Below are 16,132 nucleotides of genomic sequence, written 5' to 3'. Positions count from 1 at the left end.
TCTCTCTCTCTCTGGTAATGTCTCTCTCTCTCACCCCTCCTCTCTCCCTCTTTCTCTCTGAGCTCACTCTGCTGAGGAATCAAATTACTCCAGCGGGGGCGTGTCTACGTAGAGAATCAGGAAGTGTGTCCTCATTGGTGGAAAGTGCCCAGGCTCCTGCCCAGCTGAAGTTGACGGTCAACAAGCAAGGCTTGCAGCCAGGCAGAGTGCTCAGTAGTTGTCCGGACAGTTAGCTGAGAGAACCAACGCTGTGTCAACTACGGCCTGTTACCTAACGCATTACCATGAAGAAATCACCCAGGTAAAGAGACGCTTTATACAGTTTAACAGCTTGTATTGAGGTTTGGGGGTTAATTCTAACTTGTTGATATATATAGAAGCAGAGGTTAGATGTTGATGTTTTGGAAGTGTGTTTGTTTACAGTGTGTGCTCGGAGCTGTGGGTTTTCGGCTGACGGGAAGCGGTTACTTCTTCTTTTTTGCTTTACGTGGCCAGTTTAGTCACGCAAACATTCAGATGGAACCGAAATGTTCCTCTACAGCGAGGTGTGGGGGGAGGGGGGGGGGGTAGCGGGGAGCTTTGATGATTGCAGCCCGTCCCAGACGACTCGACGGCAACACAGGCTGCACAAAACACATGAGTGGAGCGTTTCCATGCACAGAAGGGCAGCACTCATATGTCCTGGTCTCATACTGTACATGCGTAATGCAGACCGTGGCAATAAGAAAAGGACTGCTATAATGCAGTTCACCGTGTCTGTCTGTCTCTCTCTCTCTCTCTCACGCTCTCTCTCTCTCTCACACGCTCTCTCTCACTCTCTCTCTCTCTCACACTCTCTCGCACTCTCTCGCGCTCTCTCTCTCGCTCTCTCTCTGTCTCTCTCACTCTCTCTCTCTCCCACTCTCTCTCTCTCATGCTCACTCTCTCTCCCACCCTCTCTCTCTCCCACTCTCTCTCTCTCTCTCTCTCTCTATGCAGTTTTGGGCAGATAATTAATTGCATGGCGTGTTTTGTGAGCCAACAGTCAAAAATCTCTCTCTCCCTTTATCTCTCATTCTCTCTCTTTTTTAATTCTCTCTCTCTCTGTGCAGTTTAGGCAGATATATAACTGTGAGTGAACAGACGTCGCATTCTTCCATCGGGGGGATTATCAGCCCTGTCTGACCAATGTGAAGCTCACTGATTTGTCTGACTCAGCAGAACCACTATTGCCTGGAGGCTTCGCTTATCAACATAAGAAAATTGACTGACTGGCTGGCTGACTGACTGGCTGGCTGACTGACTGACTGACTGACTGACTGGCTGACTGACTGAATGCCTTGGGGGGAGGAAGATATTGCATGCATTTGAATTGAATAACATAATTTAGATTAGATAGAGGGTCTGAGCTCATGCAAATCCCATTAGAGGAAAAGCACCATCACATCCTGTGTGGAGACACCTCTCTCTCCTCTCTCTTCTCCTCTTCCTCCTCACTCTCTCCTCTCTCTCCTCCTCTTCCTCCTCTTTCTCTCCTCTCTCTCTCTCCTGTCTCCTCCTCTATCTCCTCCTCTCTCTCTCCTCCTCTCTCTCTTCCTCTCTCTCTTCCTCTCTCCCCTCCTCTCTCTCCTCCTCTCTCCCCTTCTCTCTCTCTCCTCCTCTCTCCCCTCCTCTCTCCCCTCTTCTCTCTCTCCTCCTCTCTCTCCTCCTCTCTCCCCTCCTCTCCCCTCCTCTCTCACTCCTCTGTCTCCCCTCTCTCTCCTCCTCTCTCTCCCCTCCTCTCTCTCCTCCTCTGGACTCTCTCTCCTCCCGCCCCCCGCCCCCTCCCCCCACCCCCCCCTCTCCTGAGACTCGTCCTAATGCTCTAGAGCGGCGTTCATTACCCCTGTCTCCTCCGGGGACTGGAGGGGACTGAATGAGTGCCTTTTGACTGTCTTTCAGCAGAACATCTCCACCATATCGTCCGTCCAAGTCCCCGGGGACCCCTTCTGAGAGCACTCAGTCCGTCCACTGCAGCAGCGCTGTAGACAGTAACGTCCCTTAGAAACGTCTGGACACACACAACGTTGCAGCACGGGCCTCACTGCTGGACACGTCCTGATGGCTGTGGTTGCTTACGCACACGGAAGACAGACTGTAGGATCTCCCTTTCATCTCAGGTTCCCCCTCTCATCTCCTTTTACATAATAGAATACAATAGAGCACAGTAGAGTTGGGGTAGAGTGGATGTAGGGTGAGTAGAGTAGAGGGGGAATAGATTTTGGCTGATGTCCCCGTGGTCCCCGGCCAGACAGGCTGGCTCTGGGAATTAGGTGCTTTATTCCCCTGACCCTTCCGGCCAGCTCCCATCATGCATTTGGGTTCTGTCCAGGTCTCCTATTGGACACAGTCGAGCCTCTCCTGTCTGTTGCCAAGCTACAGAGACAAGTAAGCCTTTATGTGATCACTTTAAAGAGTTACACAAACCAGCCACACACACACACACACACACACACTCCAGCGAAATACGAATCAGATCAGAAACTTTATTGGCATTCAAAAGCCATCGGCAGGATTGTTTTCCCCCGGAACGACAGCACAGCATAGCACAAAGACGGTCTCATTAAGGATTCTACTAAGAGCGCTGCTTCTCTCTCTCTCTCTCTCTCTCTCTCTCTCTCTCTCTCTCTCTCTCCCCCTCTCCCTGTTGCTGGTAGCGGGACTGCAGTCATTACTCCACAGCCAGATGGTGGAAGTTCAACAACAGCCTGATATCCATTCCCTGAATACACAGGGCCCAGTACATCCAGTCTGAAAGAGAGAGAGAGAGAGAGAGAGAGAGAGAGAGACTGGTCATTGTCACAGTGTGTCATCTCTGCTGTGCATCAGCCATGGCAGTTATCAGGCCGTCCGGAGAAGCAGCCCGTCAGTCGACTGACAACATCTGATTGGCTGTCAGCCGATTCAGGAAGTAGATAAATGACTTTGAGTTGATGCAGAGAGGATGTCCCACTATCTCTCTCTCTCTCTCTCTCTCTCTTTCTCTCACTCTCAGATTTGCTCTCTCCCTTTCTCTCTCCTTCCCTCTCTCTCTCTCTCTCCTTCCCTCTCTCTCCCTCTCCCTCCCTCTCTGTCCCTCCTCTCTCCTTCCCTCTCTCTCCCTCTCCCTCCCTCTCTGTCCCTCCTCTCTCCTTCCCTCTCTCTCCCTCTCCCTCCCTCTCTCTCCCTCTCCCCCCTCTCTCCCCTTCTCTCTTCTTCCCTCTGTCTCCCTCCCTCTCTCTCCCTACCTTGACACCTCTCTCTCTCTCTGTCTCTCTCTCTCTCTCTTCCTCCTTTGTTTTCACCATGTCCTATTAATCCCAGACCAGGATATGATGTGTGGCCTGATATACCAGTATAATGAATGTTTACCTTCAGAGAATAATTGTGTGTGTGTGTGTGTGTGTGTGTGTGTGTGTGTGTGTGCGCGCGTGCGCGCTTGCGTGTGAGTGTGTAATCAAGTCTAGAGTATTATTGCTTACAGTGCATTCACCGACTCTGAGGCGTCTGTTTGCTCAGACAGAGAAGTTTCTGGGCCCTGGGTTTGAATAATTAAAGAGCAGGATGGTAACTGCCTCTGCTTCCCAGAATCCCCAGGATGGTAACTGCCTCTGCTTCCCAGAATCCCCAGGATGCTGCCAAGGAGCTTGTCATTAAACATCTAACACTTTTTTTTCCCTTTTCCCTGTCTGTCTCAGCAAAACTAAGGAATGCACCTTTAATGCAGGTTAGTCATACAACAGCCATTTTCTGTGTGTGTGTGCGTGTGCTTGCGTGCGCGCGTGTGTTGGTGAGTGTATGGTGTGTGTGTGCAGTAAAAATGCACATATACTGTGTGTTTGTGTATTTTCACTGCACCCCACAGATGTCCTGCTATTAAATCAAGAGATTATCATCTGTAGAGATTATCATCTGTAGAGATTACTGTATCATCTGTAGCGCCAAACGCAATAAAACAAGATGCAATAAAACACTGTCAGAGTCTGATGTTCCCCAGTAGGAATGATGTCAACCCATAAACAAACAGTTGGAGGGCTGAGAGAGATGATCAAGGGCATTATGGGTAGAGGAAGGGGAGGGTTGGGAGGAAGGAGATGGGCAGAGGTCAGGGCCTGAGAGATGTTAGAGTCCGACTTCTCCTCTCATTACTGCAGCCCTATAATGGGAACCATGGCCATCTGGGATGGAGCGGTCAAGCCTTGGGGAAGGGAAGCCGTCTTTAAAGTTTAAATTAATCTCACATACAGAAAGCCTGTCCTAAACTGTACCCCCCCCCACACACACACACACACAGAGGATGGCTACGTGAGGATGTTCCTGAGGGGGCGCCCGGTCACCATGCACATGCCCGACGAGCGCAGGGACAGCTACAGCCTCGACCACAAGGGGGTGCTGCCGCACCGCAAACTCAAGCTGCAGTGGGTGTATCCTCTAGCGCCACTCTGGAGAGGGAGAGAGTGAGTGAGTGAGAGAGTGATGTAGAACCTCCCCCTGTTACGTGAGTGAGTGAGTGAGTGAGTGAGTGAGGTGAGTGAGTGAGCGAGCGAGCGAGCGAGCGATGTAGAACCTCCCCCTGTTACGTGAGTCAGTGAGTCGGTGAGTGATGAAGAACCTCCCTCTGTTGAGTGAGTGAGTGCGTGAGAGAGTGAGAGATGTAGAACCTTGTGAGTGTGTGAGAGTGAGTGTGAGAGTGAGTGTGTGAGTGAGTGAGTGAGTAAGCGTGAGTGAGTAAGCGTGAGAGTGAGTGAGTGAGAGTGAGTGAGAGTGAGTGAGAGTGAGTGAGTGAGTGAGTGAGTGAGTGAGGGCGTGAGGGCGTGAGTGAGTGAGTGAGTGAGTGAGTGAGTGAGTGAGTGAGTGAGTGCGTGAGGGCGTGAGCGAGTGAAGTGAACCACCCTGTTCCATGTCTGCCCGGCTGTCCGGTGCGGTGGTTGCCGGTGTAGCCCCTTGACCCCGCCGGTCCCAGGTACGGCTACCGGGGCCGGGACTGCCGCTCCAACCTCTACCTGCTGCCCACCGGGGAGATCGTCTACTTCAACGCCTCCGTGGTGGTGCTCTACAACACGGACGAGCAGCAGCAGAGGCACTACCTCGGACACAACGATGACGTCAAATGGTGAGACGCGCGGAGGGATGGAGAGAGAGAGGGAGGGAGGGAGGGAAGGAGTGATAGAATATCCCAGAACATCTGAACAGCTCTCTGATGGAGCTCGTGGGGTTTGTTGAACACGCTGACTGCCTGTTTACGTCTCATTGACTGTGTTTGTTTAGAAATTGCTTTGTTTATGAGCCGAGTAAGCGATCTGACCTCTAGGGCCTGGTTTCAGGAAGTGGACAGGAAGTCCATCCGGACCATGTCCTCTGCCCAGTGTGGAGGAATGTCTGACTGATGAGCTGAATCCCAAATCGCGCACTTAGGCGAAAGTGCAGAGCACTCGCGGCCTTGTGGCCCTACATGCGCGTTCCCGCCAAGTCCACAAGGGCTCAGGGTAGTCCCAAAACGGTATGGCTAGGTCCACAAGTGCGCCACTGCCGCCATTTTGTGCACTTTAACCGCACTTACCAAAAGTCCGCAATTTCGCGGACTTAGGAGCAGAAAATACCCACAGCCCACCGCGTCTCATGTGACACAGTGCTTGAGTGCATCCGAGTCATGATCCGAGTGCGTCACACACAAATGTTGTGTTATCGCCAAATGTCATAATTTATCTTGAAATCCACATGCTGCAAACATATCCCACCCAACATAATTTTTTAATTATTATTAAATAAAAACAGACGTCAATCGGTCAATTTGCAGAGCCGAGCGGAGAGCTGAGGAGAGCGTCAGAGCAGCCTCTGCGTCGGAGGGACGCAGCAGCCAATGAAAACGAAGTGGGAGGGGCATTGAGCTAAACTGGCTTGGGAATCGTTGGCACGTCGCTGGAAGTGCTGTCCCGGCCCTGTTCACGGCCCTGCACCCTCTGGCCCTTCCAGCTGACGTCAATTAAGTGCTCAGGCCTCAGGCCGCAAGTGTGAGGGGCCGCAAGGGTGGTTTGCGCACTCAGATTGGGATTCAGCCATGTCGTCCGGGTCGTTCTTCTGCGCTCGGTAGGAGGTGTGGTCCAGATGTTTGGGGAAGCACTCACGTGACGTCACTCTCTTCCTTTCTCTGTAGCCTAAGTGTTCATCCTGACATGGTCACCATAGCAACGGGACAAGTGGCGGGAAACTCTAAAGACGGCAAGGTACGTCGGACTTCCCGCTCCGTCCGAGAAGAGTGACCGTGACGCAAGTAGTCCATTGGTCTCCTCATCTACTGTACATCTTGGAACCTATTACTGACCACTCTCTCTCTCCCTCCCTCTCTCTCTCTCTTTCTCTCTCTCTCTCTCCCCCTCCCCCTCCCTCCGAACCTATTACTGACCACTCTCCGTCTCCCCCACCCCTCTCCCTCTCTCTCTCTCTCTCTCTCCCCCTCCCCCTCCCTCTGAACCTATTACTGACCACTCTCTCTCTCTCTCTCTCACCCCTCTCTCCCCCTCTCTCTCCCTCCCTCGCTCTCTCCCCCTCCCCCTCCCTCGGAAACTTTTACTGACCACTCTCTGTCTCCCACCCCTCTCTCTCTCTCTCTCCCCCTCCCTCCGAACCTATTACTGACCACTCTCTCTCTCACCCCTCTCTCCCTCTCTCTCTCTCTCTCCCTCCCTCTCTCTCTCTCTCCCCCTCCCCCTCCCTCGGAACCTATTACTGACCACTCTCTGTCTCTCCCACCCCTCTCTCTCTCCCTCCCCTGTCCATTTCTCTCCCCCTCCCTCCCTCTCTCCCTCCCTCTCCCTCTCTCCCTCCCTCCCTCCTCCCTCCTCTCTCTCTCTCCCTGTCCATCTCTCTCTCCCTCCCTCTCTCTCTCCCCCTCCCCCCTCCATCCCTCTCTCTCGCCCTCCCTCCCTCTCTCTCCCCCTCTCCCTCCCTCCCTCCCTCCCTCTCGCTCTCCCCTCCTCCTCTCAGCTGTTGGCTCCTCATGTGAGGGTTTGGGACTCGGTCAGTCTCAACACTCTGCATGTGATTGGTCTGGGGGTGTTTGACCGGGCCGTCACATGCGTGGCCTTCTCCAAGTCGGTAAGTCTCATCCCACCCGCCGCGCCACGTATAACAGGTCAATAACAGGTCAATCACAAGGCCCAGGGGCCAGACGAGGCCCTCCATGACTTTTAATCAGGCCCGCCAATGAATTCTGATGACCAATTTAATGTGGCCCCGAGCGCTGTTTAAATTTAGCCCACGTCAGTGACATTACCAGCTCAGTGGCCTTGCGGTTAGAGTGCCGTCATGAGACTGGGAGATCGTGAGTTCGATCCCCGGCCGAGTCTATAAATGTGGTACCAGATGTCTGCCTACTTGACACTCAGCATCAAGGGCAGGATTGGGGGTGAGTCCCTGCGCCATACTAGCGTCATGTCCAGGGGGTGGACTTTTATACCAAGCAGCCTCACGCTACAGAAACAGGAGATACAGTAGGCTGCTACCATATGGGCCACTAGGCCCGAGAAACATTGGTTCTCAAGGCTACTTACTTACCTACTTACTTACTTAGGTACTTACTTACTTACAGTACAGGTACTTACTTACTTACGTAAGCAGGCTCCTCCCTCTCCCTCTTGCCTGTAGGAACAGGCTACCGTGATGCAAATGTAGTTTGTTTAATTACCCACAAACATGGAAAATACATAATATTTGAACTGTGCACGCTGTGCAAATATTTGAATTGAATTAAATTCTTAAAATAACAAAAGCAATTGTAATAAACGTCTGGCCCCAGATTTTATTCACAACCGTCAGCATGGCCCTCGGTAACTAACGGTAACTTTGAAGCTGCCGCACGCCTCTCACTCCAGCAGGAGTTCAGGACGGAGAGACGGGGTTTGAACCAGGGGCCCCAGAACACCCCAGACTGCCTTAAAGGACCATACCGCTCTAAATATGATGTGATCTCCTAAGACTACTCACCCAACGTTTATCACATTACCGCAATCCATTTTCCGAAGTAAAGCTCACGCTAAAAGATATTTGCGTTACATTTCAAAAGTTGAACATGATGGCTTCAAAACTTATTTTTAAATTGTTCCCTTATTTTGCTGACAAACTCATCCCAGTTAGTTTCAAATTATTTTCAGTAGTTATTATTTTTGTTTAAACCCTCTTTGCACAGCCTACGCCAACGGTCTGTCTTCTTCCTGTTTACATGGCAGCCGTTGCTAGGAGCGCTGGGTAGAGAATCTAGCGTAGATGTATTAGAGAATATAACGCAGGAGTTCAACGGATTCAAACGAAAATAATATAACATGAAAACTATTGAAAATTATTTGAAACTAACTGGGACGAGTTTGTCAGCGCAATGAGGGAACAATTTGATGGGTAACCCCGCCCCCTCTCCCCCCCACCAGAACGGCGGCGCCCACCTCTGCGCCGTGGACGACGCCAACGACCACATCCTGTCCGTGTGGAACTGGCAGAAGGAGAAGCAGCTGGCAGATGTCAAGGTATCAGGAGAGGATGGCAGATAAGCGCAGCCACGCAGTCTTGTCTAAGACGGTTATATCCACCGGACGATGACGGACGTCTCTTTGCTGAGTCGGGTGTCTGATCTGCTGGGTCAGCTGTTTTGAGTGGGGATGATAAATCAAATCAAACTTTATTTGTATAGCGCATTTCATACACAGAGGCAACACAATGCGCTTTACAGAGAGCAATGGGAGATGGGCATAGGTCACCCCTACATATTCTAGAGGGAAGCAAAATAACAGTTTCACCCGGGGGTCAGAAAAGTGAGCTGTAAAAATTCTTCCCTGACCTCTCTCAACGAGACGAACGAGCTGGAAAATGTTAGTCTATTGGCTGATAACATTTACAGAGCAGTAAACATGGGCTAGATACTTCATAAGAGAGACATGACTAACAGGAGAGTGCACAAATAGTTACAGAGAAGTTGCCTACATGGTAGGCCATTATGTGTTAGCTATCCCTGTAGTCTCTAATATGATATTAAAGTGAATCATATAACAAAGCACTTACAGTAGCAGAACAGCCTTATAGAGAATGCCGCAAAGCAGAGGTGTGGAGACAGAAAGCAGAGAGCCAAGGGTAAAAAGGGGTGGGGTTGGCTGGATAGGGACAGCTGATGACACAGAGTGGGAAGGAGCTAGTCAGGAGGAGGCAGGGGGCCTTTCCAGGAGCCATAGGGTGGACTTTTGGCCGAGGACGTGGGGGGGGGTGTTCTCCAGGACCTGCTACAGGGGTTTGGGATGGTTGTTACTGTACATCTGGTTTAATACCTCTACTCTCTGCCTGCCCCCCAGTGCTCCAATGACTCAGTCCTGGGGGCGTGCTTTCACCCGATGGACGCCAACCTGATCGTCACCTGTGGGAAGTCCCACCTCAACTTCTGGACCATGGAGGGCAGCACTCTGACCAAGAGACAGGGCCTGTTTGAGGTGCACGATCGGTTCCAATTACAGAAAGATGTCTGAATATATGAGCTCGACTGACTGACTGACTGTCTGACTGGACGAACCTGTCCCCCTCCCAGAAACACGAGAAGCCCAAGTACGTTCTGTGTGTGGCCTTCGCCGAGAACGGGGATGCCATCACCGGGGACTCGAGCGGGAACATCTACGTCTGGGCCAAAGGTCTGACCCCTCTCAGCCTCCGTAGCTGTCCAATAATCAAACTGTTCACTTCTATCCATCTAAGGACCTGTAACACTGCAACGATTAGTCTGTCATTGAACCACCGTGACTGAACATGATTGAACAATATATCTGTGATTGGATGTGTGTGTGCGCGTGTCTGCGTGTCTGTGTGTGTGCGTGCATGCGCGTGTGTGCGTGTGCGCGTGTGTGCGTGTCTGCGTCTGTCTTTTTGATTGGCCTTGTGTGTGTGTGCGCGTGTGTGTGTGCGTGCGCATGCGCACTTGCATGTGCGTCAGACACCAAGGTACCCCCATGGTGATTGGCTGTTTGCGTGATTGACAGGCGGTAACCGTATCAGCCAGGTGCTGGCGGGGGCCCACGAGGGCGGGGTCTTCTCGGTGTGCGTGCAGAAGGACGGCACGGTGGTGTCCGGCGGGGGGAAGGACCGGCGCCTCGTCCTCTGGGACCACGACTACCGCAAGCAGGCGGAGATGGAGGTAGGCGAGGGGGGAACAGCGCCCGCCGCGCACACACACACGCGCACACACACAACGCGCACACACACACACAAAACGCACACACACAAAACGCACGCACACGCACGCACGCACACATTGAATTACTTTAGTTAATGTACAGTAAACATCGTATTTTTATTTTAGGCTCACGTCAAACGAGGAAACCACACTGCAAAAACATGAGTTAAAATACAAGAAATAAATACTGAATTTGAGGAGAAATTACTTAATACTAGTGAAATTATCTGTCCATGCAGCAAGATAATTTTACTTGATAAGAAATTTTTAAATAAGCTGGTTCGAGTCTAGAAATAAGATGGAAACTAGGAAATAACTTTTAAAACAAGATAATTCATTTCCAAATTTAAGATTTTAAATCTTGGCAAGCACAGAACAATTTGCAGTGCAATCACTCGGGGTGGGGGGGGGGGGGGTTTGTGGATGATGCGTTTCCTGTTGCAGGTGGGCGAGGTGTTGGGGGGAGGGTTTGTGGATGATGCGTTTCCTGTTGCAGGTGGGCGAGGTGTTTGGGCCGGTGCGGGCGGTGGCCGAGGGGAAGCAGGGGGAGCTGTTCATTGGGACGACCAAGAACGCCATCCTGAGAGCTGCCTTCCCCGAGACCCTGACTCCCATAGTACAGGTACAGTAACCCCTGACCCCGAGACACTCACCCCCATAGTACAGGTACAGTAACCCCTGACCCCGAGACGCTCACCCCCATAGTACAGGTACAGTAACCCCTGACCCCGAGACACTCACCCCCATAGTACAGGTACAGTAGCCCCTGACCCCCATAGTACAGGTAGAGTAACCCTGACCCAGACTCTGACCCCCATAGTACAGGTACAGTAACCCTGACACCATAGTACAGGTACGGTATCATACACTAACTCCGCCCCCGAGACTCCTGATGAATTGTGGGTGTAAAAACATGTCAGGACCTGAGGTGGGGGGGTCTTTCTTTCGCACACACAGCGACACACACACTACAGAGTGAGTGGCGACAGCACACACACAGGGCAGGTCAGGTATCTGATTCCAGCCGTAGTTAACGAGGTGCCGGTAATTCAAGTCATTAACGAGGTACCAGTTATTCAAATTCACCATCTCTGGCTCTGTCTGACATCCCTCCAGCCCTCCCCTCCACGCTAGCTCTATACCTCCTTCTCATCTCTGTTCTCCTCCCCTACCTCCTCCCCCCCCTCCTCCCCTCCCTCCCTCCTCCCCAGGGCCACACGGACGAGCTGTGGGGGGTGGACGTGCACCCCTCCATGGAGCAGTTTGTCACCTGTGGCCAGGACAAGCAGGTGCACCTCTGGGACACCAACTCCCATCAGCCCCTCTGGTCCAAGGCCATCGAGGTGAGGACGAGGACCGCCGCCACTTCCTGCTTCTCTCAGATGAGCATGAAAAGCAGGAAGAGTGGGTCACATGGGAGCCATGTCTGTGGACTCTGGGTCTCTCTCGGCGCCCGGTGGCGTGGTCCTTCTGTTTTCTGCTGCTTCCTTCTTTTAACGTTCCTGGCTTCTCTCGAACCCGCTGCGCCGTCATCTCACACTCGAAGCATGCAGAGAATAAACAGCGGATAAACAGATGGGCAGCTGTAGCTCAGTTGGTAGAGTGGGTCGTTCAATGATCGAAGGGTCAGTGGTTCGAATCCCAGCTCCGACTGTCCACATGTCGAAGTGTCCTTGAGCAAGACACCTAACCCCAAATTGCTCCCAATGAGCAGGTTAGCACCTTGCATGGCAGCTACCGCCATTGGTGTGTAAATGTGTGTCTGAATGGGTGAATGAGAGGCCATTGTAAAGCGCTTTGAGTGCCGCTAAGGTGGAAAAGCGCTATATAAGTGCAGTACATTTACCATTCACCATTTAAACGGAGGAAATCAACCCTTCGGTTTGAGTCTGGTGAAGTGGTGTAACGCCTATCTCTGTCCCCCCAGGACCCCGGGCGCTCTGCAGGGTTCCACCCCAGTGGGGCTGTGCTGGCTGTGGGCACCATGACCGGGAGGTAGGCTCCTTTAGTGCGGTGTTTCAGTAGTGCTTCATCCCTGCGCTTGATGAACCCTGTATCACTCTATGCGTGTGCGTGTGATGCCACGCCCCCAGGTGGCTGGTCCTGGACACTGACACCAGAGACCTGGTCTCCATGCACACCGACGGCAACGAGGTCATCTCCAACGTCAAGTACTCCCCAGGTACTGAAAGACACCAGTTATGAATCGAAATGACATAAATATCATTGTCACAACACGGCATCTTATAATATCCCGTTGACGGTAATCGGTTTTGGCTACTTCCCACACTGACCCCTCCCTCTCCCTTAGACGGTAACTTCCTGGCTGTGGGTTCCCATGACAACTTTGTTTACATCTACGCGGTGGCGGACAGCGGCAGGAAGTACAGCCGCGTGGGGAAGTGCACGGTGAGAACGCCGCCGCCACGATCCCTCCTACACGTCTCCCTCTCTCCTTCTTCCTCTTCTCCTGTTCTCTCTCTCTTCTCCCTCTTTTTCTCTTTCTCTCCGTCTTCTCTCTCTCTTCCACCCCTCCCTGATGATTCCTCTGTAATCACATCTGGATGTACAGTATGTATCCTGTTTGTTGACGTCAGGAAGCTGACTGTTTGTTTCGCCTTCCAGGGTCACTCCAGCTTCGTGACCCACCTGGACTGGTCCGTGGACAGCCAGTACCTGGTCACCAACTCGGGAGACTACGAGATCCTCTTCTGTGAGTCCCTTTAGCCAACGTGACCCTGCTTTCGTCGTCGCGTTAGTCGTTGCTGTCAGATGAAAACCACTTAACTCCAGTTTGGAGATTTTATTTTTAGACATCATTTGAAAGCTGGGACAAGCCTTTACAACCGCTGAACACCTCCCGGCCATGGGACCAACTACATGCATTCTAAACAGCTCATTGTATGTGATTTTATGTTCAAAAACATAGAAATTGGAATGTTCTTTTCAACATTCACAAAACGTGCCATTTTGGAGATGTGGGTTTCATCTGACAGCGACATTTTGATAGAAGCTCTTTTCCAGAAAAGTGGAACCTCACAAGCCCAGTGTGTTCAAGCGTGCGTCCACGCATCTCCGTCATGGCAGCCTCACTCTAGTTTTTTTGTTTTTTTATTTTTGTTGTACTGTATGTGTATTATAATGGACCATGAGTCTGCATAATAAAGTTTGATTGATTGATTGATTGATTGATTGATTGATTGATTGATTGATTGATAGCTTATGGGCGCTGTTGTCTGTGGTCGTGTCCTTCAGGGGAGGCGTCCAGTGGGAAGCATGTGACCAGTATGGACGCGGTGCGCAACCTGGACTGGGCCACCTCCACCTGTGTTCTGGGATTCAACGTCTTCGGTCGGTCTGCACTTCCTGTGTCAATAATACATCTCTCACAGGTTCCAGTTTAGATTTAAGCCTTAGACTCCTAATGGTGCTTGATGCAGTCTCTCTTTTTCTCTCTCTCTCTCTCTCTCTCTTTCTCTCTCTCTCTTTCTCTTTCTCTCTCTCTCTCTCCCTTTCTCTCTCTTTCTCTCTCTCTCTCTCTCTTTCTCTTTCTCTCTCCCTCTCTCTCTCTCTCTCTCTCTCTCTTTCTCTCTCTCTCCCTAGGCGCGTGGCCAGACGGGGCGGACGGTACGGACCTCAACGCCATGTGCAGGTCACATGACGGCGCTCTGCTGGCCTCGGCGGACGACTTCGGCAAAGTGCACTTGTTCTCCTACCCATGCTCCCAGCCGCGGGTAACCTTTCTCTCCCTCTCTCTCTCTCCCACTCTCTCCCTCCCCCTCCCTCTCCCCCTCTCTCTCCCTCTCTCTCCCTCTCTCTCTCTCTCCCACTCCCTCTCTCTTTCTCTCCCTCCCCCTCTCTCTCCCTCCCTCACTCCCTCTCTCTCTCTCTCTCGTCTGTAGGCTACCCCTGCTCCCAGCCATGGGTAACCCTGTGTAGAACGGACGTTTAGGAGCACAGTTACAGAAATACAGACCTTTATAGTGTAGATACTTCTGCTTTGTTATTAGTGCAACTCCTCTAAGGAAACCTCTTTGTCTGATTGGATGTTAAACTGTGAGAGGAGTCACATTTTTTGTGTGAATGCAGTTTTCCTGCGCTCCGATTGGACGGCTTACCCTCCCCTTTTTCACGTAACCCCACAGGCTCCGGGCCACGCCTACGGCGGCCACAGCAGTCACGTGACCAACGTTGCCTTTCTCCATGACGACAGTCACCTGATCTCCACCGGAGGCAAGGACACCAGCATCCTCCAGTGGGTGGTCGCCTAGCTAGCCCTGCCGCTGCATTCCCACCATGGCCTCCTGCCCAGCAGAGGGCAGCACTGCTGTGCCTCTCATCAACTAACACACCGTTGACTAGCCAGCTCACTCTGGTGCTGCTGTAGGTTTGTGTGCGTCTACTGTCCCTGTACCTTTACCTGTATTTTCTTGCGCCACCAGTAGGTGGCGCTCTGACCTAAGAGAACACTGTTAGCATGTCCAAGATTGTCCAAGACTATTTAATTATGAGGCTATTTTAATGTAGCGGCTATTTATGTTGCAAAGGTCTATAGAGGTGGTGTATCCGAGTGTAGTATTTTAAATATTCACTGTAATGAATATATATATATAGTTGTGGCACTTTTAACACCTGATAACTCTGTAGGTGTGAGCTTAAGCTGTGCTTTGCCTTTTTTGTTAATAAAGTTTCTACCCTGAACCGTGCGTGTGGATGTTGGGGTGCTTCGTGTTTTGCGTCTGTGTCAGTTTGTGTCGTCGCTGAACACAGAAGTGTCTGGGATTTAGCTCTGCACGAAAGAAAGGCCCCTGCAAGGGCCCCTAGGGACCTCCAGACGTTGTTGAAAGGGCTCTCCAACGTTCCCTAGAGACCTGAAGTCTTGACTTGAACACCCTCGGGGGCGGAGCTTGACAGTATTTGTTTTTTTCACTGAAGCATTCTGGGTAAACGTATCTTGGCGGATGTGCGGGCTTTGCACTTTTTTTTGGTTCCTTCGCTTGGCTCCATTGTTTGGGACGGCCGGTCAAACCAAACACAGTGAACTCAAACAAGCCCGTCCTCTGGCATGCGTGTTGATGTAATAGTGTTCCTCAGGTGGTCAGTCCAGGCCAGGGGCCGGTAGAAGGTTGAAGATGACTGTTTTCTACCCCGTGCTCATGCCACACCGAGGCCCACTGTTGTTATGGTGAGCTGGAGTGATCCCAGTCAGCAGGTGAGTGACTAGGAAGACGGGGGGAGGAGGGGGGGGCGCTGTGGGGGTCAAGGTCATCTTCAAACATCAACCACCCCAACTCTCCTCCTAGCACATTCTGTTTCATTCTTACTGTTTTTATCTCCGTCCCTGTGACCCAGTTGATGTCTTAGATGGAGGAAGAACAATCTTCCTCTTTCATTCTTTTTCTCATGCAAGCACACACACACACACACTCTTGCTCTCTAGCACACTCCCTCGTTTGTATTATTGTGGCAGTAAACACTTCACCATGAGTGTTTCGTTTCCTAGAAAACAGAGCAATTACAGTATACACGCAATACTGTACATTGGCCAATCCAAAGCCACTGGCCACTCCAAAATCTACTCCTGTTACTTACAGTAGAAACACGTTACATAACACCTAAAAATAGTTACGAATACAGCGCACGCTTATAGAATTGTCACAATGTTGCACCATGACCAAAACCAGCAGTATGTGACTACATACTACATACATCACCTCAGTCCTCAGCTGCTAAATTCACTTGTTTAATTTTCAAAGACAAAGTGCATAACTCAGGTTGCTATGCAACGGGTAGATTGATGCTACCGTAAGAGAGGCCTGGTGTGTGGGAACATAGGCTTTCATGGGCAAACAACACACACACACACCTCAGTTTGCGTGCGTGTGCGTGCGTTTAACCTCAAACTGTGTGTGTTTGTGTGTGCGTTTCACAATG

At 51.4% G+C, this 16,132-nt stretch overlaps 1 protein-coding gene across 1 annotated transcript; it reads left to right on the top strand.

The window, feature by feature from the left end:
• Positions 1–221: 221 nt before the first annotated feature.
• eml2 (EMAP like 2) lies at positions 222–14,884 on the top strand. Its single transcript, XM_084447861.1, has 19 exons — positions 222–301; positions 3,696–3,724; positions 4,292–4,421; positions 4,961–5,110; positions 6,152–6,221; positions 6,982–7,092; positions 8,418–8,513; positions 9,330–9,464; positions 9,560–9,659; positions 10,005–10,159; positions 10,695–10,820; positions 11,410–11,541; positions 12,126–12,193; positions 12,292–12,380; positions 12,510–12,607; positions 12,824–12,911; positions 13,454–13,549; positions 13,802–13,932; positions 14,344–14,884. Exons 1-19 carry the CDS (start codon positions 285–287, stop codon positions 14,467–14,469), a joined length of 1,947 nt encoding a protein of 648 aa, XP_084303987.1. The 5' UTR covers positions 222–284; the 3' UTR covers positions 14,470–14,884.
• The last annotated feature ends 1,248 nt before the right edge of the window (positions 14,885–16,132 follow it).

This window comes from Borostomias antarcticus (genome assembly GCF_949987555.1).
Source record: "Borostomias antarcticus genome assembly, chromosome: 1".
In the NCBI taxonomy this organism is placed as follows: domain Eukaryota; kingdom Metazoa; phylum Chordata; class Actinopteri; order Stomiiformes; family Stomiidae; genus Borostomias; species Borostomias antarcticus.
The sequence above is the reverse complement of the archived record's forward strand: the minus strand, read 5'-3'. Positions and strand labels throughout refer to the sequence as shown.